General features: G+C 37.3%; 5 protein-coding genes, 1 long non-coding RNA gene, 15 other non-coding genes and 1 pseudogene across 24 annotated transcripts; 1 reads left to right on the forward strand and 21 right to left on the reverse strand.

Moving 5' to 3' along the window:
• Nucleotides 1-3: 3 nt before the first annotated feature.
• On the reverse strand, nucleotides 4-2142 carry LOC125192232 (putative NADH dehydrogenase [ubiquinone] 1 alpha subcomplex subunit 5, mitochondrial; annotated as a pseudogene).
• Nucleotides 2143-2586: 444 nt separating this feature from the next.
• On the reverse strand, nucleotides 2587-3823 carry LOC125193895 (protein SAR DEFICIENT 4-like). The gene has a single exon (XM_048091831.2). The coding sequence runs from the start codon at nucleotides 3677-3679 to the stop codon at nucleotides 2699-2701; it is 981 nt and encodes a 326-aa protein (XP_047947788.1). The 5' UTR covers nucleotides 3680-3823; the 3' UTR covers nucleotides 2587-2698.
• Nucleotides 3824-5698: 1875 nt separating this feature from the next.
• LOC125193896 (uncharacterized) lies at nucleotides 5699-9720 on the reverse strand. Its single transcript, XR_007171657.2, has 2 exons — nucleotides 9510-9720; nucleotides 5699-6137 (listed from the first exon to the last, which is right to left on the reverse strand). It is a non-coding gene; the product is annotated as an uncharacterized LOC125193896 (long non-coding RNA).
• Nucleotides 5981-6074, reverse strand: LOC125197574 (small nucleolar RNA SNORD25). The gene has a single exon (XR_007172111.1). It is a non-coding gene; the product is annotated as a small nucleolar RNA SNORD25 (small nucleolar RNA).
• LOC125197607 (small nucleolar RNA snR60/Z15/Z230/Z193/J17) lies at nucleotides 6194-6283 on the reverse strand. Its single transcript, XR_007172143.1, has one exon. It is a non-coding gene; the product is annotated as a small nucleolar RNA snR60/Z15/Z230/Z193/J17 (small nucleolar RNA).
• On the reverse strand, nucleotides 6331-6427 carry LOC125197617 (small nucleolar RNA Z43). The gene has a single exon (XR_007172152.1). It is a non-coding gene; the product is annotated as a small nucleolar RNA Z43 (small nucleolar RNA).
• On the reverse strand, nucleotides 6470-6611 carry LOC125197679 (small nucleolar RNA snoR136). Its single transcript, XR_007172209.1, has one exon. It is a non-coding gene; the product is annotated as a small nucleolar RNA snoR136 (small nucleolar RNA).
• Nucleotides 6642-6734, reverse strand: LOC125197575 (small nucleolar RNA SNORD25). The gene has a single exon (XR_007172112.1). It is a non-coding gene; the product is annotated as a small nucleolar RNA SNORD25 (small nucleolar RNA).
• On the reverse strand, nucleotides 7161-7287 carry LOC125197650 (small nucleolar RNA snoR77). Its single transcript, XR_007172183.2, has one exon. It is a non-coding gene; the product is annotated as a small nucleolar RNA snoR77 (small nucleolar RNA).
• LOC125197608 (small nucleolar RNA snR60/Z15/Z230/Z193/J17) lies at nucleotides 7486-7575 on the reverse strand. Its single transcript, XR_007172144.1, has one exon. It is a non-coding gene; the product is annotated as a small nucleolar RNA snR60/Z15/Z230/Z193/J17 (small nucleolar RNA).
• Nucleotides 7644-7720, reverse strand: LOC125197640 (small nucleolar RNA U83). Its single transcript, XR_007172173.1, has one exon. It is a non-coding gene; the product is annotated as a small nucleolar RNA U83 (small nucleolar RNA).
• Nucleotides 7803-7899, reverse strand: LOC125197616 (small nucleolar RNA Z43). The gene has a single exon (XR_007172151.1). It is a non-coding gene; the product is annotated as a small nucleolar RNA Z43 (small nucleolar RNA).
• On the reverse strand, nucleotides 7959-8100 carry LOC125197680 (small nucleolar RNA snoR136). The gene has a single exon (XR_007172210.1). It is a non-coding gene; the product is annotated as a small nucleolar RNA snoR136 (small nucleolar RNA).
• Nucleotides 8133-8225, reverse strand: LOC125197577 (small nucleolar RNA SNORD25). The gene has a single exon (XR_007172114.1). It is a non-coding gene; the product is annotated as a small nucleolar RNA SNORD25 (small nucleolar RNA).
• On the reverse strand, nucleotides 8501-8595 carry LOC125197625 (small nucleolar RNA snoR1). The gene has a single exon (XR_007172159.1). It is a non-coding gene; the product is annotated as a small nucleolar RNA snoR1 (small nucleolar RNA).
• On the reverse strand, nucleotides 8898-9024 carry LOC125197651 (small nucleolar RNA snoR77). Its single transcript, XR_007172184.1, has one exon. It is a non-coding gene; the product is annotated as a small nucleolar RNA snoR77 (small nucleolar RNA).
• LOC125197609 (small nucleolar RNA snR60/Z15/Z230/Z193/J17) lies at nucleotides 9228-9317 on the reverse strand. Its single transcript, XR_007172145.1, has one exon. It is a non-coding gene; the product is annotated as a small nucleolar RNA snR60/Z15/Z230/Z193/J17 (small nucleolar RNA).
• Nucleotides 9365-9442, reverse strand: LOC125197639 (small nucleolar RNA U83). Its single transcript, XR_007172172.1, has one exon. It is a non-coding gene; the product is annotated as a small nucleolar RNA U83 (small nucleolar RNA).
• Nucleotides 9721-11126: 1406 nt separating the features above from the next.
• LOC125192485 (protein LIKE COV 1-like) lies at nucleotides 11127-14575 on the reverse strand. The gene is made up of 7 exons (XM_048090072.2): nucleotides 14298-14575; nucleotides 13683-13735; nucleotides 12908-13017; nucleotides 12405-12572; nucleotides 12220-12317; nucleotides 11724-11850; nucleotides 11127-11468 (listed from the first exon to the last, which is right to left on the reverse strand). The coding sequence occupies exons 1-7, from the start codon at nucleotides 14460-14462 to the stop codon at nucleotides 11371-11373; spliced, it is 819 nt and encodes a 272-aa protein (XP_047946029.1). The 5' UTR covers nucleotides 14463-14575; the 3' UTR covers nucleotides 11127-11370.
• A 2033-nt stretch (nucleotides 14576-16608) lies between these two features.
• On the forward strand, nucleotides 16609-19463 carry LOC125193056 (rho guanine nucleotide exchange factor 8-like). Of its 2 annotated transcripts, XM_048090760.2 has the most exons (7): nucleotides 16609-16741; nucleotides 16816-16932; nucleotides 17670-17824; nucleotides 17904-17978; nucleotides 18091-18357; nucleotides 18446-18772; nucleotides 18846-19463. In XM_048090760.2, exons 1-7 carry the CDS (start codon nucleotides 16705-16707, stop codon nucleotides 19206-19208), a joined length of 1341 nt encoding a protein of 446 aa, XP_047946717.2. In that variant the 5' UTR covers nucleotides 16609-16704; the 3' UTR covers nucleotides 19209-19463. The 2 variants fall into 2 exon arrangements, with proteins under 2 accessions (XP_047946717.2, XP_088913469.1); XM_089057343.1 differs by lacking the exon at nucleotides 16609-16741.
• On the reverse strand, nucleotides 19409-20874 carry LOC125193057 (putative protein ABIL4). Of its 3 annotated transcripts, none has more exons than XM_048090763.2 (7): nucleotides 20732-20874; nucleotides 20566-20648; nucleotides 20342-20489; nucleotides 20148-20247; nucleotides 19947-20048; nucleotides 19790-19872; nucleotides 19409-19707 (listed from the first exon to the last, which is right to left on the reverse strand). In XM_048090763.2, exons 1-7 carry the CDS (start codon nucleotides 20813-20815, stop codon nucleotides 19606-19608), a joined length of 702 nt encoding a protein of 233 aa, XP_047946720.2. In that variant the 5' UTR covers nucleotides 20816-20874; the 3' UTR covers nucleotides 19409-19605. The 3 variants fall into 3 exon arrangements, with proteins under 3 accessions (XP_047946720.2, XP_047946719.2, XP_088913470.1); XM_048090762.2 differs by having other exon boundaries at nucleotides 19947-20051; nucleotides 20732-20873; XM_089057344.1 differs by lacking the exon at nucleotides 19947-20048.
• Nucleotides 20875-21848: 974 nt separating this feature from the next.
• Nucleotides 21849-25073, reverse strand: LOC125196511 (proteinaceous RNase P 1, chloroplastic/mitochondrial-like). The gene is made up of 7 exons (XM_048095047.2): nucleotides 23535-25073; nucleotides 23368-23457; nucleotides 23106-23287; nucleotides 22898-23018; nucleotides 22540-22608; nucleotides 22259-22391; nucleotides 21849-22196 (listed from the first exon to the last, which is right to left on the reverse strand). Exons 1-7 carry the CDS (start codon nucleotides 25044-25046, stop codon nucleotides 22003-22005), a joined length of 2301 nt encoding a protein of 766 aa, XP_047951004.2. The 5' UTR covers nucleotides 25047-25073; the 3' UTR covers nucleotides 21849-22002.
• Between the last annotated feature and the right edge of the window lie 653 nt (nucleotides 25074-25726).

Genomic DNA, 25726 nt, shown 5'->3' on the forward strand with positions numbered 1-25726 from the left:
AAACTACTTTGCTGGTGTTTTTCTAGATGAAAATGTTGGGTTTTCCTCTTTAGAGCTTGGAAGAACATCCTTCAAAGATCCAGTGTTAATAGCTGCCAGAGTCTTGTAGAACTCCTCAGGGAGGGGGCCAGGTCGATGCAAGGGGACATGCTTCGGAATTGGGGCATCATTCTCGATGAATTCACATTCGTAATCTTCAGGAACATCCCATGGGTTACACTCTGCAGCCAAAAGAAGAATTGGTTCGCTTGAAAAGTTATTGAGTCGGTCAACATAGAATGAATAAATTGTTTGTGCAAGAACTGCTTGCTCATTGCGATTCAAAACTTCAAATCCTTAGTATATCTTTGTGTGAAAATAAAAAATATCACTTAAAAGTTAAAACTCACTACTTTGAATTAATTTGATATTTATGGAAAATATTGTACCTCGTACCCTCAAAATATATTCTCCTTAAAACTTCTCCATATACACTTATATCCTCAACACATTATCCTTAAAATCAGACCAACCATCATAAAAACCATTCTCCAGTTCTAGAACTCTAATTCTTCTGATGTGCGTGAACAACCTTCATACATGACCTAACCTAAAACCTCTTCATTTAGACAAAAGAGTGATTTCAAAATTACAATGAAAGTACTTGATAAAAACAAATATGAGAACAAACAAACAATATACTGAAAAAAAATATTATGTGTAAAGCAACTAAAGAAGGTCAATCTAGGGTTATGATTTATAGAGCGGAGGATTTGTAGCTATTCAAGGTTCACATATTGACTAAACACCACGTGAACTACTTATTGAAATATGTTTTAACACACAAAAATCCCTTTGTGAGGTTTGATGACCTTGCAAACAACTAAAGCAGGATCATTTGTTTGGACGTCACATCAGATATGCCGGAGATTATAGCAGTTTACATAGGCAGAAAATACTACTCCCTCCGTCCCACAAAAGATGTCACACTTGTGGGACGTCACGGGATTTTAGGAGGTTTTGTTTTGTGTGTTAAATGGAGAGAGAAAATATAATTTTTATATTAATGTGAGAGAGAACTTTTTCCAAAAAGGGAAATGTGACATCGTTTGTGAGACAAATTAAAAAGGAAAGTGAGACATCTTTTGTGGAACGGAGGGAGTAGTACATTCTAATTTACGGAGTATATAACTACTCTAGTATAGTTTTCGAAAGTGTCAAGAGATGAATGTTTACACCATTTCTGTAAATTTGCTCAACTTATTTATGTACATTCGCATTTCCTTTTTTAATTCTTTGCTTATAATCATTGACAATTCAGAGGACCATATGGTGACATAAATCGTGCATCTGAGATCTATGCCTATTCGGTCCAACAGAATAAAAAATCTAACAAAATTACATAAAATAAAAAGCACTCAAATTTTCGTTAACTCGGGTGAAATACAAACTTACAATCCTGCAATTAATGAATTTCCAAGCATCTCACCCTTTGTCAAGGAATAAACATTCATTTGTTGAATTAAGTCAAATACAATGATCGGATACAGAATAGTATGCACACAAATAGTTCTAATACTTGGCAAATCGACAAAAATGGTTCAGATCTATACTCAATTTTAACCTGAACATAAATGTGAATGAATTAGGTTTTGTACTGATTTGCTATTTCTTTCCAATTTCCCGTGTGCAGGAAAGTATGATCCAAAATGTAGCAAACAATTTTTCGTCAGTTCCAGACAAATAAAAATACAATCACCCCAATTGAAAAAAGTGTGAACTGTCAAGGCCGCTGGAAAAGGAAATTCCTCAAACTGATCCAAAGATAAATTTCCGAATCTCACCAATCATCCGACCAATAAGCGTGAGTTCGTATTGAGCTTCTTCAATCAGCTCCACCACCTGTCCACAGCCGAGCTTGTTCTTGATGGTTTCCCAATCTTCCTCCTACTTACATACCTTGAGTCGGTGGCGTGTGAAGGTCTCGACGGCCTTGCGGTACCCCTCATCTTCCGGCACCGCCTTGATCTCCTCTAGGGTTTTGGAGTAGAGCCCGATCAGCACCTCACGCGCGTTCGGGACGACATCGAGCCCGACAATCTTCGTCGTCTCCTTCACTTTTGTTGTCATTATCAGCGGCCGGGCTACCCGCCGAAGAAACATTTTTGCGGCGCTTCCTATTTTCCTTGGCTTTGATTACTTGATTGAATCGATCGATGCTCGCTCAGTCAGGTTAAACCATTGACGAAGAGAATATAATCTCTAGTTATAGAAATTGGACTCGATGGGCTCACAACATATGGGTTTCAGTCGAACAATTAGAATAGGATGTTAGGCTATAATATTAAGGAAAGTCCAATTCAATTGCTACTTGGGCCACTAACCATCTCACTTTTCTTATATCGGTTATTCAGTTTTATCAACCAAATTTGTAACGATATTACTTTAATACTCTTACATCTTGAAGTAGTTACCTGATCAAAATTTTAAATATCGATAATAGGTCTTAGGCTCTAAGCCATTAACTGCATGGTTATTTACATAATAGATCATGATCGACATTCGAAGTCGATGGCCATATAAATAAAAACAATCAAAACAAGAACATTTAATCGACAAAGTGATGCGTGTATATAAATAAATAAATAAAGTACAGCATAATCTCAGCCTTATTTCACAGTAGTATTACAGTACATTACATTTGAAGCTCAATAAAACATCAATTGCTACTCTGCCTTGAACTAGCCAAATAATTTTCATAAACCATCTGCGCACTTAGCAAATCCACAACAGCAGACCCAACGGATTTAAACACAGTAATCTCATCCTCACTCATCCGTCCCACTTTCTCCCCCTTGATCAGCTCCACCAATCCCCCCACAATCTCATCCTTCATCATAACCAATTCCCCTGCCTCCACCGCCGCCATCTCATTATCCACGAACACTCTCCCCCTCCTCACCGCCTCCTCGTCGCACTCCCTCATCTCCGGCTTGAACGACCCCACCAGGTCCAGATGCGCCCCGGCCTTCATCTCCGCCCCCTTCACCAGCGCCACCTCCGCATTCGTCGCGCAGCTTATCACATCGCCCACCGCCAGCGCCGCAGATAGACACTCACTCGCCTCGAAACACACCCCTTCCGAGTCGCGCTCCTCCTTCAACCGATCCACCAGATCTCTCGCCTTTTCAGCGCTTCGATTCCACACGATCACTCTCTTCAACTTGGATCGGACGGTTAAGTGAGCCTTGATTAGGTGCGGAGCTAGGGTTCCGGCGCCGACCATGACGAGAACCTCGGCGCCCTCTCTCGATAGGTACGACGAGGCGAGGGCGGAGACGCAGGCGGTGCGGTAGAGGGTGAGGGCGGTGGCGTCCATGGAGGCGAGCGGCTGGCCGGTGAGGGAGTGGAAGAGGACGAAGATCGCGTGGACTCCGGGCAGGCTTCGGGCGGAGTTGCCGGGGATGTGTGTGACGAGCTTGGTGCCGATGTAAGGGAGGAGCGGGGAGGTGGACCAGGAGGGCATGAGGAGGAAGGATGAATCGGGGGTGATCTGGTGGGCGTGGCGGAGGGGGGACTGGATGGCGGCCGAGAGCGACGGGAGGGTGGATTTCAGGTGGCCGATTAGGGATTTGTGGCTGATGAGGGAGTGGAGGGTGGCGGCGGGGATGAAGACTGGTGGTGCTGTCGTCGCCGCCATCGTGTGTGAAAAGGGAATTTTTGGAGGAGATTTTGTATCTCAAGTCAGATTATTTGTGAAATGGATTAATTTATGTCGTAATTCTGGGTTTGGTGACAAATATCTATGAAACCATGGTTTGGTTGTAAAATCCAACTACATAAAGTATTGATAGAATCTAATTCTTCCCTTTTAGTTTTGAATATTCTTTTTTGAAGCGTTTATCTGTATATGTATCTCTATCTTTGATTTGATCAGTTTTGAGTGGTGAATGATTGGATGCTCTCATATATTTTTGGGTAGGAATTGTGATTAGTGGTGGATGTGTTATATTGAATTTTTTTTTTGGTTTGTCAAGACATTACATGTATGATTGGAATTCATGTTGAGTTATGCCTTATTTTCATCATTGAAAGAAAAACTTGTTTAAGTAGTATGTAACTAGTTACACGAAATATATACAAAATGAGACAATGTATAGATCTATAGAGATGCTTGCTTGCTTGGGAAGATTGAAAGGGAATCGTTCGATTTTGTTGAATTGTTTTGTCTTATATAAACTGGGCCAGCAAAATAATGGATATAATTTATTGGGAAGTGGGGAAATATTTTTTTATTTTAAAAACAATTTTTTATATTAAATTTTGAAATTAAAAAAAAAATGAAAATTTGAACGGCTAAGCCGGTGGCCAATCGCAGCTCGCCACGGCACGGACGGACAACGTGCAACAGCGAGTAGCGGTCGCCTTGCCAGCGGCAAGGACGACCGCTGCGGATGCTCTAATGAATATAAACATTTGTATCAAGTATACATTGTAGGCACGGGGCAGTTGAAGAGCATCCCAATCAGAACCCAATTAGAGGATGATATGCAACTCGAGGCTAGTTATGATACGCAAATCGAGGCCGTTCTTGTGAATGAGAATCTTCATTGGCTTGTACATGACTATAAAATTAACCTTCCTATACAGCATAATCTTAGGGTTACTTGCATTGATCTTAAATCAGAGCTATTTACTTCTTTTTCTTGTCCAGATGGGATGGCTTCTACGTCTTGTACTATATCTATTTTGGGGGGTCACTTATTCTTCACCGAAGATGCAGATGAGATTGAAATATGGTGCATCAAGGAGTATGACAATGACAAATCTTGGACTAAGGATTATGTTATCAAGACACCGCTATATAGGAGCGATTCTAGTAAGTTTTATCCCATTTTATCATTCGAAGACGGCAGGATCTTACTCGCATTGGATAAATTCGCTCGACAATTTTACTACACGAATTTGGCTAAAACTAGTCAAGAGATCAATAAAGAATAGAACAGTTGCGACAACATATTTATTTATAGTCCTAATTTTGCTTCCCTCAAATCCTTGGTGATGGATAATATGTGTTCACTCATTTTAGGGTTTTGTTGTATAGTGATTTTTGTTATTTCTCTTGATTGTAATGTTTCTCCTATTATTGGAATGTATTTACTCTTAATTGCTTTGTTTTGACATTTTTGTTTCGGTTATCAATTTTGGACTTACTGGTGTTTTGATTTTTATTACTCCCGCAGTCCCGTTTAAGATGACACATTTTCCTTTTTAGCTAGTCTCAACTAAGATAACACATTTCCCTTTTTAGAAACTTTATCTCTCCAATTAATACACTCAACCACTTTTCTCACCCCTATTAAAATACCAATCTGTCTTTATCTCTCTACTTTAATAATTATATCCATTTTTTCTCTCTCAAATTAAACACTTAGACCAATAACACCTAAAATCTCGTACCACGGAAGAAATATGTCATCTTAGCCAGACAAGGGATTACATAGTAGTAGTACTTAATCAAGGGTATTGCAAATGAAAGAAGATGCTATGTTGAATTATTTTCATAAGTCCATTACACCTGTTAAAGTGTTTCGAAATTTTAAATAATTTCCGTTTCTATGTTTCTATTAATATTTTTGGTACTTAAAAAAATTATTCACGTGTTGATTAATTTAGTTATACAATTCCATGTTGCAAAATATTTAGAATCATAGCAGTATGCAAGTGATGGCTATAGCTGACATTAATCTTGAAACTAATTATTGACAACAATCTTCAATCCAGAATTAAAAAAGGATCCAAATCTACATATACTATAACATTATTTTTCATATTCAAATAAATTTGTAAAATACAGTCCTTCACAATATCCTCCTTCATATTGCACTACACTGCTGCCATCTACTTCTCCTAGAAAGACATCCAACAAACAACCAAGAATTATAAACAGGCATGAAAATATTAAACCTGTAAAAGAGTGTTCAATAGATGTTCAATAGGAAATGGCTCAGTCCCTTAGATGTTCAATAGAAGCGATCATATCCGCAATCATTACAGGTCTGTGAAACTGTAAACAAGTGTTCATCATCGCCATTTCATCTGCGTATATAAATTAACACGAAAAAATTGTAGTTGTCGCATTGATCTCCAACCACAACCTATAGACAAGAAGACAGAGTGATGAACACAAAGCAACACAACACAATTATGGATCAAAGGTCATCAGATAGGAGCGAAAGACTAAAGAATGTATAATCATAGATTTAGTCATTTGAACTATGCATCTAATCATCACTTGACCGAAGAAAATTTACCAGAAAAAAAGATCCGAATACCAGAGAATCGATGAAAGGACTCAGTTTATGGGTGGTGATATATCAGTATGGTCGGCAAGGCATAGCAACATGCCATTACGACGAACGAGACCAATCACAATTCATCATTGCCCAAAAATATTTCTATGAAAACAGATAAGAAGAAGAGGGACAAAAAATGTAGTTCACCAACGTCCAAATGAGCTAACAGAAGCACCACCGGATAGCGAGGAGAACATATTTATATAGCTTCACTTATAACAAATGCCACATTATATTATTTCATCTGTGACAACATAAAAAATCAAAGTAAAGCACAAAAATTTTAAAAATTTGGAAAGTTTTAGAAATGGCTCAGTCCCTTAGATGTTCAATAAAAGCGATCACATCCGCAATCATTACAGGTCTGTGAAACTGTAAAAAGTGTTCATCATCGCCATTAAAATACTAACAATATGAATTAAAAATGAATGGAAAATGTAGCTGCCCCATTGATAACCAACAACAAGCAAAACAAGAAGACGGATTGATGAAAACAGAGCAACACAACTACTATTGCTTCTAGGGAACGAGTTGATAGGATACTAAGAATAAATCCCACAACCAGATAGCGAAGCAAAAAGGAACCAACATTTAATATACCATTAATATAAAAGAAATAGAGATTTGTTTTAAAAAGATTGTATTTTCCATAACATTATTAAAAAAGATAGATGCTTTATGTGTCTCAGAAGGGCAACTAATTGCACTTCTCATACAAGAGGTGTCAGAAATACTAAATCAACAGCTATCATATACTACAAGACACAATCCACAACTAATATATTAGCAAAAATTATAAAAAGCGATGAATTTGATAAGACAAGAAATGTTCTTGAGCTTACTAGACCAGCTTCAAGGAAAAACTCAGCAAGTCTGAAGAGCAAATGGTCTTTTTATGAGCAGATAAACACCTTCCTTCCCATTCTTTTCTCAAGACAGAAGGAGGTTGCCTGAATTTCCACTCAAAATAATTTAAAAGATAAATCTTTCTATGACAAAATCAGGAATTGAAAACAATAAATGTGGCCTCATTGAGAAGATTAGAATGTCTACACATGATATTCAGACATATGCTTGTCAATAAATGAATTTTAATCATAGGCCACAAAGAAAATTACAACAATAAAAATAATTTAAGAAAACATTGATCAAAGGCCATCAGATAGGAGCGAAAGACTAAAGATTATTATAATCAGGGATAAGTCATTTGAACTATGCATTTAATCATCACTTGACCAATAAAATAAAATAAATTTCCAAAAAACTGATCCAATAGCCAACAAAATTGAATTCAAATTGAAAGAAGCAAGCCTCAGAAGGAAGGCAGTAGTGTGTTCGTAATCAATGATAATCATTAATGAATTCCACTAAAATCATCATAGACTGCAGCTTCAAGTTTCAAAAATATGATAAGAAATTTACCATAAATCAGATACAAATACCAAAATAGAAAATTTTGAATTGAAAGGACTCGGTTTATGGGTGGTGATATATCAGTATGGTCGGCAAGGCACAACAATATGCCATTACGACGAACGAGACCAATCACAATTCATCATAGTCCAAAATTCTACAAAATTAAAGACGATAATAAAGAGAAGATAGACAGAATGAAGAGACAAAGTATGTAGTTCACCAACGTCCAAATGAGCCATCAGAAGCACCACTGGATAGCGAGGAGAACATATTTATATAGCTTCACTTATAACAAGCGCCACATAACCACTGTATCATGTGTGACAGCATAAAAATCCGAGTAAAGCACAAACATTTACATAAATTTTGAATAGAGTAAGAAATGGCTCAGTCCCTTAGATGTTCAATAAAAGCGATCACATCCGCAATCATTACAGGTCTGTGAAACTGTAAATAGTGTTCATCATCGCCATTTCATTTCAAATATATGGATTAAAAGTTAAGGAAAATGTAGCTGCCCAATTGATCTCCATCAACCAAAACAAGAAGAAGATGGAGTGATGAAAACAGAGCAACACAACTACTATTGCTTCTAGGGAACGAGTTGGCAGGATACTAAGTTTAAATCCAACAACCAGATAGCGAAGCCAAAAGGAATCAATATTTGTGAAACCATTAATAACAAAAAAAGGTTGGATCTTTTTAAAACAAGACTGATTTCCATTAACATTATTAAACAAGATAATCAGGGTAGATAGATGCTTTGTGTGCTCACAAAAGGGCCAATAAAGGCTCTTCTCATACAAGAGGTGTCAGAAATACTAAAGCAACAGTCATCATAATCTACACATAAGATTCAAGCCACACCAATTAATATAAACAAAAATTAGGCAACATAAGGGATTTTTTACAACCAGATAGCGAAGCCAGAAGGAATCAAGATTTAGGATACCATTAATGTAAAAAAATAGGGATTTGATTAAAACAAGATTGGATTTTCACTAACATTATGAAACATAATAATCAGGGTTGATCACAAAAGGGCCAATAAAGGCACTTCTCATAATAACATACACATAAGATTCAAGCCACACATAATAATATTAACAAAAATTAGGCAACATAAGGGAATTTTTACAAACAAGAAATGTTCTTGAGCTTACTAGACCAGCTTCAAGGAAAAACTCAGCAAGTCTGAAGAGCAAAAGGTCTTTCTATGAGCAGATAAACACCTTCCTTCCCATTCTTTTCTCAAGGCAGAAGGAGGTTGCCTGAATTTCCACTCAAATTGGTTTGGAATAATATATCAACAAAGTGACAATAAAAGATAAATCTTTCTAATGTGGCCTCATTGAGAAGATTATAATGTCTACACATGGTATTCAGACATATGCTTGTCAATAAAATAATTCTAATCACAGGCCACAGGTTAAAAGAGAATCATAAAACTAAAATCAATTGAACAAAACATTGATCAGAGGCCATCAGATAGGAGCGAAAGACTAAAGAGTGTTATAATCAGGGATTAATCATTTGAACTATGCATCTAATCATCACTTGACCAATAAAATAAAATAAATTTCCATAAAATCGAATTCAAATTGGAAGAAGCAAGCCTCAGAAGGAAGGCAGTAGTGTGTTCGTAATCAATGAATAATCATTAATGAATTCCACTAAAATCATCATAGACCGCAGCTTCACGTTTCAAACACAGAGAGAGATTTTCAGAAATAAGTAAATAAAAAAAACGAATCAAACCAGAAGCGAATTGAGCTGACTGATCTGGATCCAGCTCGAATTGGAAATTTGAAACGGAACAATTCACCATTGCCCCAAATTTAGGCTTGAGAAACAGAAGTTGAAAAACAATTGAGAGAGAGGGTTGAGGATATAGGGGATGAAGAATGAAGAGAGAAAGGGGGGTTTTAAAAAGAGAGGAGGCAATGGAATTAGGGTTTTGGTTGGATTGGGCTGCAATCAACTAGGATAAATGGGCTAAAATGATGGTACTAGGAAATTTGGTTCAATTATAATTTTTATATTTATTCTCAGTTATACAGTGGTATAAATTTATAGTCATCTACGCAAAATATACAATTTTTTTACTGTTTTTTAAAATTACGAGACGGATTAGAATTAGAGCAAATTTTATGATTTTTTCAAATATTTACTCTTTAGTTTTAAAATGAACTAGAAGCCAACAAAGGGTGGAGAAACGATTCTCGATTAACTATGAACCGAACCACATCTTTTCGGTTTTCGATTAACCGATAACTGATAAATAAAATCAAGGTTAAAACTGAAGAACCGTTAGTTCAGGGTTAATTTTAATTTTCCATATATTCATTTTAGTTTTAAAATTATAGTAAAATGAATAAAGTAAAAATCTCGTCTTTCACTTTCAAAGAATCGTCGTTGCGAACACAATACTTCTCTAAGTTTTAATCTCTTCCCCACATCGGCTACGCTACTCTCTCCACACCGTTGCTGATCTCTCCAACAAGGGGCAACGTTTCTCTCTCTCTTTCTCTCCGTGTCACTGCTCCTTCACTTGATTTCGATTCCTTCAAAGGAACCGAAGAACCTGTCAGCCAGGACCGATTAGTTTCCTTGAGGAACGATACCGACTTAGGATTTGGTTTCAGTTCTAGAATTCAGAAAAATGGGGGTCGGTTGACCGACTATTCAGTTCGGTCAGAACCAAATCGACTGTTTCCACACCCCTAGCCGATACTGATGGTGATGTGGTAGCCGATATTATCTACACGACCACTAGTAGAAGGGAAGGTAATGAGGTTGGTTCCACGGGGTGACAAGAATTAGCTGAATTTACATCATTAAAACGATAAAAATATTCTCCTTTTAAATTTTATGAAAATGACAATAAACTAACCAAATTTCGTTAGAGAAATGCGGCGTTTCATTTCTTATTAGTAGTAAGACGCCCTCTGTTTCTTAGTAATTGAAGCGTTTCATTTCGGCACGAAAATTAAGAAAGTGTGTTAAGTTGATTGTAAATAAAGTAAGAGAATATAAATTAAGAGACGTGGTTAATTTTTGCCAAAAATAGAAATGATTCAATTAACTTAGAACTTTCTAAAATAGAAAAATGATTCAATTAACATGAAACGGAGAGAGCTTGTCGCGGTAGAGAGGTTAATTATACGTGAGACCAAAGGTCTTAGATTCGAGTCCCCGACCTTTAGTTCTAACTTCATTTACTCATTAAAAAAAATAGTACTCCGTACTAGTACTTTTTTTGACATGCCACGATCATTGGTCTAAACCTTTTTTACTTGGAAAAGATAACACTGTTATTTAATCCTTAGTTCTACAATTTATTGTCCACACACTAGTATAGTTTTTAACAAAAAATAAATAAAACATAGAAAAACCTTAGACCGAAAAAAAGGGACAGATACATAAAGTTGGGAACTCAATTACCTTTACTAAGGAAAAAAAACATAAGCCGCCATTAATTAGAAAACCAGCTTCCTTACCTAAGTAACTACAATCATATGATGCAGATGATAGTAATCTAACAGTTTAAAGACAAGAGATGAAAATTCAGAATCCAAGTCCACCGTCTACTGATGAACAACTGAAAGCCTCCCAGGTTCTATGATCTATCCGGTCTGATTCTATCGAGCTGAGTAGTTCTTGGATCCAAGGTAGCTAGGATTTGGGGCATCGACATGCCACCAGATACCACGATTTCTGCATAATATAAAATGAATCAACATTGGAGAATATTCACAAGATACACAAATCTCAGAAAAATGATAAAGAAGGAACAGGTTTGGGAAAAAAACGGAGATTTTAAGGACATACAAGATACAAATATGCATCTAACGACTACATAGACCATGCAGGAAGCATATCGGGTTGGGGGTTTCTCAAAACAACAGTCAGTAAAGACGAAAAATGCAACTACCTCAGTATCATACCAAAATAATTGCAAACATATCTTACCAATTCCTTCTCTTACAGACAAGTTCGGTCTGATGACATCTTTAGCATTCACCAGGAAGATATCACCAATGTAAAGATGGTTCGTTGGGACATACACACAGGAGAGCTCTTCCTCTCCCGAATAACTCTGGCATGGAAAGAAAATTAATTCTACTAATAATTAAATAAAACAAAAATATAAAGTTAAAATCAGCCCTCATTTGCAAATACACCAAAACATCATGGGGTCATTGTTAGATTATAAACATCAATAGAGATACAGAGGACATAGTTGCTTTCAAAGTTCAAACTAGGCCAGATATCGAGAATATCTCTCTTCTTCAATAGTTCAATGAATTATTAAAGTGGCCATCACGCAACACAATATTACAGTTCCACATACTAGAGTGCCCAGTGTGCAAAAGAACCCAAATTAAGGGACTTACACGACCAAGTCTAGAGATATAATTCCAAGTGCTAGAAAATAATAAACCAAGAGATGCAAGACATGGCAAACCTGAAGTGTGAGAGATGAAGTGATGAACCCGAATGCATATTCACCGATACGTGGATGCCTTATTATCGCCACTTCTTTGAAAGCACGTGTGTTCTGATCTGCAATAGTAATGTCTAACAAACTCAGAGTCCGCACCTAGCAAAAAATTTCTTCAAGAGCCTAAAACTTGACAAAAACAAGTGCACCTGGGGATATGGCAGCACTAATTTGCTTCGAGGCATTGTAAATATGACGAATGAAGGGCATACGCTTAATAAACCACTCTCCAATGCCCAAAACAGAAGCCCCCAACCATGATGACATGAATACTCCAACCAAGAAAATAAAAGTAATGGAGGTCACAAATCCCAAACCTATACCCACAGAGAATACATTAGTAGCAGTAGATAGAAGCAAAATGAACATTCAAAATGTAGGATGAACTAGCAAAGATAATTCAATGAAATTTAACTATATAAATTATCCATAATAATATTTTGTTCCATTTTTGAATTATAGACATTTTACTTCTATGCTTCCACAGAAGATGATATCATGATACATAATTCCATATCTTGACTGATACTAGTATGTACAGTTGTATAAGTTGTATAATGAGTAACCTAATACATCAGATAGATAAGACAGTAATAAATGGTGACTATTTAGCTTCGGACATTAAGTGAAAATTCAGCATGAGCATGCTTACCAAATATATCAATTCCAAGTTGAGCATAGATAGGAGAGAAAAATCCATCCACGAAATGAATGAACCACCATGTTATATAGAAAGTAATAGCTATTGGTAGAAGGATGACACTGCGAAATGACAAAGCAGGGGTGTTATCAACATATGAGCAGATGGGTAACAATTCGTTTCAATTGCAAAAGTAGAACAAGAGCTTTACTATGTCATGCAAATATTTTTTGATGTACCAGCTACTAAAAAGCTAGAAGTTTATATGCCCTTATTAAGAAATGCAATATTTAAGCTTTTCCTCAAAACCACTAAAATTTCTGAAGTCATGCAACTATTTGTGATGTACCGAAAATGCCTAAGCTACTAAAAAACATGACCTGTATCTGAATAAAACTTGGATAGATAAAACTCTTAACCCAGTATTCTATCTCTTTGTTGTATTCCACAATGACCAAAATATTTGGGTTCTGTAGCACCTAGCACTGTCTCAATGAGGTATCAGCCCAATAGTTATTGACGACTAGAGTAGTTCAAAAGCTACAAACAGAACTTTAGCTCTAAAACCCACACTTGCCCCTCATGCTGCGATAATAACAATTATTCCCGAGTTTCCAAATCTATCTATCGTACGTCTATGCAATGGAGATTACCAGCTGAAGAGATCACAGATCACCAAATGCAGTAATAGATCCACTAAACTGATTAAGTCAAAGAGTGTTCCTATATGTATTATAAATCTTAAGCTCAGAATTGTAAGGACCGTGTAGCATAAATATGTGCTCACCATCCAGTCATGAATTTCTTTGAAGCCCAGCTCCGCACAACTTTGTAAAATGTCTGCGTGATTACAAAGATGAAGAATTACACTTTTTATCTTTTGACACAAAGTACTACTAAAACCAGCACAGGATCAGAATTTTTTCGACATAGGAACAATACTAGTATATTTTTTACATGAATTATAAAATGAGCAAGCTCTTCATAATATCTTTACATGCACGGATACATAATTATGATAATTGGAGCTCGAGATGCGCTGATTAAAGTTAGTCACCTCTCACTTCACAAAAAGAAAACAGAACACTAAAGATGTGCATATGATTAGCTCCCATCTTAATACTAGCCTTTTGCATGTGTAAACACTTTACAACCCTCAATTTAGCTGACCAATGTCAATTTACAGAAAATTCTTTCAACCAAGTTCCAGCTACAATATTCACCATATCACAATTGATCATCAATAATTTTGCCACTACAATAATTTAATCAGTCTTCATTTCTAACTACACACAATCCATAATTTCGTCCAATACAACAAAAGAGGCAAAATAAGTGGTAAAATTGAACTCCTAAAACCCTAAAAAACGAAAATCGAGAGATGATAAACAGCAGGGAGTACCTCACGGCCAGGATGGTGGTGGGAGGAGGAAACGGAGGCGGAGGAGGGGCCGTCGTCATCGAGGCGGCGGTCGACAGAATCAGCCACCGGAATCAGAAGCTCGCGATCTCTATCTCTGCCGCTGCCGCTGCCGCCCATCACTCCGAGAGATTTCTCATCTCCCATCACACACACACAACAGATTCAGAGTAGGATCCTCTCCCTCTCTAGGAATTGAGCTTCAATTCCTCTACTGTTTATGGGGATGAATTTTGAATTAGGCACAATTATAGTGATGATAATAATTAAACCAATAATAGTGAGAATTAATTTTAAATAGTGTAATTATTGTGTTAATCACAAAATCTCTCAACGAATGAATTGAATATTTGAATTTGTTTTTTTTTTTTTTTTTTTTGGATATTTGAATATTTGAATTTGGTTTATTTTGACGAGCTGGCCCCAATCACAGCATGCCAGCTTGGTGGACTGTATGTCCTTTTTATTTTACTCACTCTGTCTCACAAAGATAGTGTCACTTTGACCTGACACGGATTTTAAGAAATGTAATAAAAAGTGAATCGAAAAAGTTTGTGGAATGTGGGTCCCACTTTTATATATTAATTTTATAGTAAACTGTCAGTAGGAACGAGTAAGTGGAATATGGAGTCCACTACCAAAAATGGTAAAAAGTAAAATGGGACAAACTTTGTGGGACAGACGGAAATGAAAAAATGGGACAATCTTTATGGGACGGAGGGAGTATTATATTTTTAAAAATTTTATTTATAATCTAATTTTATTTGATTTATACTGCACTTGCACTTGATCACTCTAAGTCGACTAAACTACTCCCTTCGTCCCGGATAATTCGTCTCATTTTGACCGGGCATGAGTTTTTAAGAAATGTAACGAAAAGTGAGTTGAAAAAGATAGTGGAGTGTGAGTCCTATTTTTATATATTAGTTTTAAAATAAAATGTGATTAGGAATGGGTCAGTGGATATGGGGTGCAAAGTAAAATGTGACAAATTATGTAGGACGGACCGAAATAGAAAAATGAGACGAATTATCCGGGACGGATGGAGTAACTACGATCCTAAGATGACAAAATTCTTTATCGAATAAGTGTTATTCCACACGAAAAACATAATGATATGAGACATCACCATGTAGTATACTCTAAATTCCAAAATATTTGCTTTGCACCTTCAATTATTGATCTTGAGATATAATAAATGGCTCTTTTAATATAATCATAGAATTTACGTTTGTTTATACGTGTGTTTTAGAATTAAGCATTTCGCTTTCAATAAATTATTATACTCCTACCATCCAAATTTTATTTGTGCTTTTTTTGACACTTGATTTAACGAAAGAATTTCATTAAGTTAATAAAGTCATAGTAATAATACTTCTATCGTCCTTTAGAAATAAATATTTTATAAATTGCACAAATTTTCATGCAAAATTGATAAAGTATAAAATAAAATAAAATAATAATTAAAAACTTGAAGTAGGGATAGAGGATTACGAGACCCACAATATTAATATTGTCATTCGTGCTAAAAATAATAAAAAAAATAAAAAGTGAGACAGACTAAAATATTAAAATAATAATACTATTTTTAGAATAAATTAAGCTTTTTTTTTATGTAATTTGTATATATGCAACAACAATTCATTAAATATTAGAATCTGAATAGATGCATAGCAATGTTAATAATGTAAAATTATACTTACTAGATATTGTTTAGGTATACTTAAGACATATATTGAAAATTTGAACTATTATTAACATCGTATTTATGACCACGCTATCTTATTTTATTAGAACAACCGAATCGAATTCAAATCCCTGCAGATTACATACATGTAGCAAATTAAAATTTCATAATATTTGTCATAAATAAAAAGTAAAATTTCATTCAAGTCGTAGGGATTGTGTTTCACCACTTTCCTTTCTAACATACCCAATATTGACAAAAAAATCTTATGGCAAATTCGCCATATTACACAAATCAATTCAAACATTTTAATGATTTCACTCCCAAATCATACAAATGTAAATACTCCCGAAAATATTCAGACCATAAACCTACCAATTAATAAAATAGACCAATAATCATTAAATAATACCCTCCCAATAATTGTCTCATATTTCTTTTTTAGAGTCACTAAATTTCTTAAATCTGAGTCGATTCAAATTAAGACAATTATTCTTGTACATGTTAATTAGTCTCTCTCTTTCTTGGTAGTTCTTACTACTAAATATAATGCATCCCACGTCCCATGATCACCCCATTATATTTTTATTTTTAGGAGATTATAAAATAAAAAGAGATTCAAGATTCATCACCTCTAATTTTTGTCAACCAGGGAAGAAAAAACTATTGGTAGTTGAATTCATATAGAGGTTTTTTGAGAAGATGCAAGTGAAGAATGAATCTGCAGCTGAATCTTCAGGTATATTTGATTGCATGTGTGTGTGTATATATGTGGAGAAAAGGAGAAGGGATTGATGGTTTTTGTTGGTGTAGATATGGAGTTGATGAAGGAGAGATTTTCAAAGTTGCTTCTTGGTGAGGACATGTCTGGTGGTGGAAAGGGTGTTTCTTCTGCATTGGCCTTGTCAAATGCCATCACCAATCTTGCTGGTAATAATGATTTGAATTTGTCTGAAATTGAATCTAGATGGTTGTTAGTTGGTAGAGATTCGAATAATGTTCGTTGTTGGTTGCGAAAGACGACTTGTGTGAGGTCTGTTAGCTTTCTTTCTCTTTTGATAGACTAGTTTTTTGGGATGAGTTGTTCTATTTGGTGTGATATTTGATGATTTGATTGAGAATCGCAACGACTTTGAGTGGTGGCGTGCTAGATGAACGGGTAGTGAACAACGAGGACGATTGGGAGTCAATTGGGAATGGTTGATTGGTTGTGCAATGAATCTTGACTGATGAGGATGTTGGCCCTTAAGAGGAGTTAATTGTTACAGACTCCTATGGTCCACAAAGGTCGTGTGAGATGTTGACTTTGGCTACTGTGGATTTTGGGCTTTAAGGAAGGTCGATTGTTACAGACTTCAATGCCTCACATCAATCGTGTAAGACAACTAGTGTTGGCCTTGACCAATGAGGATGTTGATTTTTTAGGGAGGTCTATTGTTACATGCCATATTGATACTTTAATACAATTGGACTTGGCCAATGAGGACGTTGGCCTTTAAGAGGGGTTGCTTGTGACAAACTATAATGTCCCATATCGGTTATGTACGGCAATTGGTGTAGGGTTTATATGTCAATGTGTTTTCTCTCTTTTCTTGATAAGCTTATTTTAGAATGAGTTATTCTGTTTGGTTTGTAACGTGATCATGACCAATCATCTCCGGTTGCAGCTTCAGTTTTTGGGGAGCAAACGAGGTTAGAGCCGATGTCCGCAACGACAAAGGAGAGGTGGAAGAAGGAGATCGATTGCCTCGTTTCAGTCACGGATTACATAGTCGAATTCGTTACTACTCAGCAGAAATCAAAGGATGGCTCCATCATAGAGGTAGCCAAACTCAACTAATGAATCTTTTTTTCATTAATTCATTTCTTAACTACAATAGTTGATCAACTTTGTTCTATAGGTAATGGTGACACAGCCAAGGAGAGACCTTCTTCTTAGCATGCCCGCCTTGCGCAAGCTCGACGTGATGCTTCTCGTAAGAAACATAACATACCATAACATAACATAACATAACATAACATAACATAACAGAACAGAACATATGTTGTTGAATGATTGTATCTGGTTTTTGTTGTGTTTACGTAAAGGACATCCTTGACAAGTTCGAGGGCGAGCAAGAGTTCAAGTACGTGTCAAGGGACGCGAGCGAGTCCCAGAGAGGCTTCCAGAGGAGCGACAAATGGTGGCTACCTACAGTCAAGGTTCCCCCGGGCGGCCTCTCAGAAGGGTCGAAAAGGTTCCTTCAGAAGCAAAGGAATGCAGTGGACCAAGTGTTGAAAGCATCCATGGCTATAAACTCCCAAGCTCTTACTGATATGCACATCCCGGATAGCTACATTGAGACTCTTCCAAAGGTAGAGATGCGATGTAACTAACCATTGTTGGTTCTGGACGTGAATCTGGCTTGATGTTAATGATGTTGATGATGATATTTTTTTGTAGAATGGGAAAGAATGTATTGGTGAATCACTCTACCGAATCATAACGGATGAGCACTTTGATGATCCGTTGCAATTCATTTCAAACTTGGGCTTGCAATCCGAGCACGAGATTCTTGACTTCAAGGACAAGATTGAGGCTTGTGTTGTGATTTGGCGGAGGAAGATGAACTACAAGGACGCGAAGTCCGCATGGGGGGGCCCGTCTGTCAGCTTGGAGAAGAGAGAGATCTTCGAGGAGCGAGCACACACTGTGCTGCTCATCATCAAGCAGAAGTTCCCCTCTATTCCCCAGTCCACACTTGAAATAAGCAAAATCCAATGCAATAAAGTATGATGATCGGTACTCGTGTTTTTCGTGTTGAACCTAAGTGTCTTTGCTTACTATGTTGTCGTGCGTTTAGGATGTGGGGCTGGCGGTTTTGGAGAGCTATTCGAGGGTACTGGAGAGCTTGGCCAACACGGTGATGTCTCGTATCAACGATGTTCTGTATGCCAACTATCTTATTGAGAAGGCAAAGAGCCCGCCTCGGGATGACTATGCATCATCCCCGGGATTGATCACCGGTACTCCAGAGAGGACCATACTTTCCGATTTCATAAGCTTGGATTTGGACCCTTCCGAGGAAGAGAAGGGGGCAGACGCAGAGGCTTACTGCGGGAAGGATGAAGAGATGAAGATCCTACGCCAACTCGCTAACATCAAGAAGTTTTCTTACACTGATACGGTTGAGATGGCCGGGTTCAGAAGCCCGGCTCGGGGATAGACCTCTACACCAAGATGTTGTCAAGAAGATTGTAGGTTGAGTTAGTTTAACTCAGCATCATTTGATTCATTGATATTGAACAGAATTTGTACCATATGCTTAGAAACATCATTTGTAGCTAAACTTCATTCCCATTGATTGTTGGATTCTAACATTTCTACATGTAAATTCATAGGATTCATTACATCAAAATGCAAGAATTAGAAACATCATTTGTAGTTAAATTTCATTCCCATTATTATTGGATTCATTACATATTAGTGCTACCTTATAATGCAAGAAACAAATCCATAGCTCCCTTTGTTGGATTCTAACATGTATACATCTAACATCATAGGATTCATTACATAATGGAGCTACCTCAAGTGCAAGAAGCCAATCCATATCCCCACAATACTTATGCAAGAAGCCGTCTCCCGCGCTTAATAAGAGCAGCAATGTCCTTGTTCTGCACTAGCACCTTCCAACTTCTCGCGCCACGTTTAAGCTTTTCAACCTCCTGCGATAACACAACATTGTTCTTCTATAAACACATAAATGAGAAATCAACCTCAGCTAACAAAAGAAAAAGGGAAATCCACCTCAAATTGGAAAACTAAGTTACTGGTTTTTGGCAATATTGATAGGCCATCACCACCATCATCATCATCATCCATCCCCTTCACTATCAATCAAAGTGACATAACTATTAAAAATCACACACAAACACACACTAAAACATCTCAAGAAGCTCCATACAATGTGTGTAGTTTCTTGATGAGTGAAGTGGTGCAAAAACTACATTCTTTCTACTCATCCCACTCTCAACCAGAGATGATTCCTCACTCGAATCTTTCGAAGCTGCTGACGGGAACAAACAAGGCATCATCACATTAAAATATAGTACATAAAAATCAATAATCAAGATTTTGAAGACGCCAAAGATTCAATTTTTATTACATGAACACACATAATGAGAGTGGAATCTTGAAAAATCAGCACCCCACTGAAATCTTGGCATGGAGATTCTGTAGGAGTAAATCTGGCAAGTCCCAATTCTCTGATTTCACACAACATGCTAAATTTCAAATCTTTATTACAAAAAAAAAAAGAAATGATTTTTTTATGAAATCATAAACTAACCACAGCCAAACCTGTCTGAGCCTCTCTATTTTAAGCTCAGTTTCAGAAACTGAATTGTTCTTAGAAATGCAGCATTCAAGATTGGCTGAAATGGTTCCAAGATGATCCACCACCACCACTACAGCTCTCTCCACATACTCTTTAGTTGTCTCAAGAATTCTGCATTTCAAGAATTTTAAAAAATTATCACCAAAGACTAAACTTTTATTTATTTAAATGGGATTTATTCACTTACTGAGTCTTGTCATGGGAGTTCAAGAAGGCTGTTTTGCAGTAATCAGCAGCAAGATAGAGCTGAGAGCTGAAGTGCCTTAGCTCCTGCACCAAGAAAGCTTACATCTTGGCATTAATAATGAAACTATTGATAATTTGATATGAAAAACTATTTAAATGGGGCTGACTTTGAGGGATTTGTGGAACTGTGCTTCGGAATCCTTCTCCTCCATTCTCTTATCCATATTTTTTCTGTTTGCTGATTTAGCCATATTTATTTACAAGTAATTTTTATGAAATATGTGATTTTTTTGGGGCAATGTGGTTGTGTGGATTCTCGTGAGTGTTTTTTTATCTTTTTCTGCAGCTCATTGAGGATTGAGGAGATGGATTTTGTCATATTATGATGAAAGAATTGATTTTTATGTGACATCAACATGAATTTCAAATAATATTGATGAATAATGGGGTTTAGTTATTTAGTCAAAGGTGGAAATAAAACAAATGAGCTTGTGAGGCAGTTGGCTGTCAAGGGGTCACGTGCAACGGTTAGAGGAATATGCATGGAGTACATTTTTGTTTATATTTAATTCAAGCTCTTAGTTAGGGATGTCAATCTAGCTTGAAATCCACGGGTCGACTCGAATCACCCGGTAAAATCATAGGGTTAGGGCTGAAAAATCGCAACCCATATTCAGAAGCAGGCTACACGGGCTAACCGTTCAGGTCGGTGGATTATGTGGGCTGGCCCGAGTGGTTTAGCCCACGGGTTGAGCATTTAATATAAAAATATAATTAAAATTTTGGATTATATATTTATACGAAGTATATTTGGTAATATCAATATCAAATACTACAACAATGATATGAAAATATATGGTAATTATGTCTTCTCTCTCAAATTGAAAGTTAGGGTTATATGAAATGCATGATTTATAGTTAATTGTAGTCAGATTCATATGTGCTATTAATTAAACGATATGTTTATCCATTTTGTTTCAATTATCAATTGCTATTATTTTCTTTCTCTTGATCACTTTGATAATACTTTACTATTTGCGACAATATGTTTTTTAATAATCTAGAATATTGGATTGGATAGAAAGTAATATATAAGATTACTATTGACCCGAATAGCCCGTGGGTTAGCTCGAAACCCGAAGATTTAGGGTTAGGGCCGAAAATTTATAACCCTAAAAATTCACAGCTTGAATAACCCGCACCCAAATAGCCCGACAACCCGAGTGAATTGGCCCGAACCCGAGCGGGTTAGCCCAATTGACATCCCTACTCTTAGATATAGAATAAAAAGAAAAAACAGTGATAAATTTCACTTGTAACTACACAATGCAAGAAAATATAGCACAAAACAAAACTGATCTCACAATCTGTACAAAGAGGCTACCAATCAATCTAAATGAACACTGCTAAAACTCCCTACTCCTACACCTTAATCCACTTATATTTCGAAATCGATCACACACGCACCGCGCCTCTCTGCAGCCTCAAGCTGTCGAACAACCGAAGCATCATCCTCCGGGAATTCACCATCTGAGCTTGCTTCATCGCTGCTGCATTCGTCCCTGCGCCTTCTAGTTAACAGAGACTCGACCAGATCCCTCGTTTGCATCTGCTGCCGGGACACTTTTGCCTCTGCCAAGATGCAAATGTTGAATGAAACAGCAAGTGAGGAAAAGGAAACTCTATTTAGTTACCTTTGGGTGAAAATGAAGAATCTTGATTGTTTGTCGAGCTTGAGTTTCCACGAGAACAGCATAACCAAATCCGTTCGTCCTCATTTTCAACCTCAGATGCGATGGGCACGTGCCAATGGCCCTTCTCTGTCTCCTATCAAGTTAACAATGTCCAAGAAAATCGAAAGTTCTCAGTTCCTTACTGTCTTAGAGAAACCAGCGCGATGCAAATCAGACAACGAGTAACCTAACTTGGAAAAACACGAGCTAGAACAACATAAACTCAAACTAAGAACACCAACCTGTATAACAACAGAACACGGAGGTGGCATTCGAAACACTGGACCACTTTCAGCAAAGCTGAAGCGAACCTACGAGCAAGAAACAACAAGGCACAGTGTGAAAATGAATCACCACATTGTGTATTCTTTTTCATTCACTTCCTAAAAGGGAAAGGCATGAACTGATACAAATTCGAAAAGGTCGTTATGTTATATTGTAGATTAAAGACTAAATGCATCATTCTTGAAAAGAAACAGCTGCAGATTACACCACATTGTGTATACTTTTCATTCACTTCCTAAAAATCGAAAGCACGGATCTAAATGCATCATTCTCGAAAAGAAACAGCTGCACCACTCAAATGTGAAGAGCTCTAACCTGATGCCTTTCCTTCCATTTTGGGAAGAAATCATTCCCTAGAAGTTGAAACAGGTGATCTCTCATCTCGTCATTCGTCACGAGTAAGCATCTGCACTTTATAGCTGCATATAACCAGTACCTAAACAACCAAGTTTTTTGAAATCAAACTTCAATTTTCTATACAAAGTTCAATTTTTTTAAAAAAAACTATCATATCCATAGTTACCAGTCATCATTTGATCCAGTTGGTGTTGCATAGAGAGCATCGGCATTCTTCCACTTATCAACCAAACCTCTATTAAAAGGCTCATCCATCTTCTCCCCCGTAATTCGCCTATTATGCAACACGATGAGGGGCCATTTCTTCGAAGGAAGCATCTTCCGGATCCCATTCACAACTAGATTGACCTAATACCAAAACCATGAACTCCTCATACAACATAATGCACATGAAATTTTCCTCATTTAATAAAGCAAAGCAAACTCACCTTGGATGGCTTGAACTTCCGTTGGCTGTAAAGCCCGACGTTTGCAGCATCCACCACGGCCTCAAAAGGTCCATAGTAGTCAAGCCACTTCTGCACACCACAAACATTTCCATTTCAATAGAATAGACTAACAAAATATATGCAAGATTTCAATCAAACTAACATACTTGAAACTTCTGAAAACTCGAATTCCTCTCCCTCTCCGCAGCTATGGACGCCACAGATTTGGCGAAGTTTTCTGTTTCCACCGGATCAAGGTCTATTGTAACCAACTTCTCACCACAGCATTCACATACTCCATCAGAACCAACACGGCTACGCGACACCCTCCACTTCCCTCTACCCAACCAGCCAGTCCCATGCCACCCACCCCCACCATTCTCCATTGCTCGTACAATCAATTCTTGATCCCATTTCCTTCTCCCCACCCGCGAAGCCACCTTGCTCGTGAACCACCTCTCAATCAAATCCGCTGTGCTAGGCGAAACCTGCCTCACACTTGTCCTAAGCTTATGCAGTATGTAATACACCTTATCACTTCTCCCAGCCTCTGTGCTTACTCTAAGAAGAGACTCCAGCTCAGGCTCCTCCGGATAAACCCCGTTTTCAAGCATGTGCTTTTCAACCTCGAACGCACTCTCAACATCCCCATTACCGCAGAAGATAGCTAGAGCAGGGCCATATGATCTCAGCCTAGGATTAATCCCATATTCCTTCATTTGCTTCACAATGTCAAATGCCATCTCACCATCACCCAAAGCCATAGCCATTCTAGCCACAGATGTGAAAGTTGCTTCATTCATTGGAACCTTCTCCAACCCCATCTCCTTATATATCTCAAACCCCTTTTCAAGAGCAACTCTCTTCAATTCCTCACTCACTTGAATCCCCTCACTTCTACTACTCGAATTCCCAGCAGCTTTCCTCATAGATTGAACCAAACCATCCAAACTATCCTCACCACCAAATCCACTTCCACAATCCACCACTTCAACAGTACTACTCAACAATTGAGAACTCGAGCTCGGGCTCCGGCCCCGGCTGCCGCTCTTAGCAGGCTGAACCACACCAGCAGCTGCAGAAGAGCAGAGATAGAGAAGAACAGCATAATGGTACTGCCCAATTTCGATCCCTTCCCTCCTAGCCAAATCATAGAGCTTAATCGCACCAACAACATCCCCCATTTTGGAGCAGCTGTCCAATCCAACCCTCAACACGTTTCCCGGCTGATCATCTCTCAATTTCTTGACCCTCTTCTCCTTGGATTCCCTCAAAGATCCAATCTTTTCCCTATCCCTCCCCAATTTCACATCTTTCCTCCTCTTAGAATACCTATCCTTTAACACAACCCTTCTCTCAGTAGGCTTCTCTGCACCATGGCGGCTAGTTTCAGGAGATTTTCCGGCGACCCTTTTGGTGGAATCGGAGAAAGAAGAAAACCCAGAGAGGAAATCGGCATTTGGGGAAGAATTGGAGACTTCTCCGGATAAGGCGGTTTCTGGGAGGGCGGCGAGGCGCACGTTAGCTGGAGGCGTGAGGGGGTGGTTTGGAGGGGAGAGGTGAGCGGTGAGGGAAGAAGAGAAGTTGGAGAGGGAGAGGTGGAGTTGCAGAGGTTTGTGAGAGCAACTGTAAATGGAAGGAAAAGAGGCCATTGGTGGCCGTTGAGAAAAGCTCATCATAACTGAAGTTGATGAATTTCATCTTATCGTTTTGGAGAATGTGGAAAAATACATAATCTTGATAATGTAATTTTGAAGTTTAAGTTATTCAAAATGCTACTCCCTCGTTCTCAGATAATTCGTCTCGTATTGACCGTGCACGAGTTTTAAAATAATGCAATGAAAAACGAGTTGAAAAAGTTAGTAGAACGTGAATATTAGTTTTATAATAAAATGTGAGTAGGAATGAGTTAGTGGAAAATGAGGTCCACTGCTAAAAATGGTTAAAAAAATGAAATGAGACAAACTATTTGGGACATACCGAAATGATTTCGGAAAATGAGAAAAATTATCTGGGACGGATGGAGTAGTTATTAGTTATGATGGTTTTTTTTTTTGAAATTGGTAAAATAAATTTGATGATGATTCAAGAATTACTGTGGATTTTATATTTGGACAAATTTATTTCAAAAAATACATGATAATAAATTAGCAATTCGAGCAAGGCATCACTAATAAAGATTTATGATAAATTCGCGTATAATTTACCATGTGGTTTGAAGATAATTATGCAAATAACCACTTGAAAAATTATTTTTTTGATATGCAGTTATTTTATTCTAAAAATTTGTTATTTTCCTAAACTATTGTAAAAGGGTATTATTAGTATATTAATTATTTTAAATTAATATAATACTTAA

The sequence above is a fragment of the Salvia hispanica genome, chromosome 4 (genome assembly GCF_029641045.1).
Source record: "Salvia hispanica isolate PSC_SH4W2 chromosome 4, Shi_PSC_v1, whole genome shotgun sequence".
NCBI classification, from domain to species: Eukaryota; Viridiplantae; Streptophyta; class Magnoliopsida; order Lamiales; family Lamiaceae; genus Salvia; species Salvia hispanica.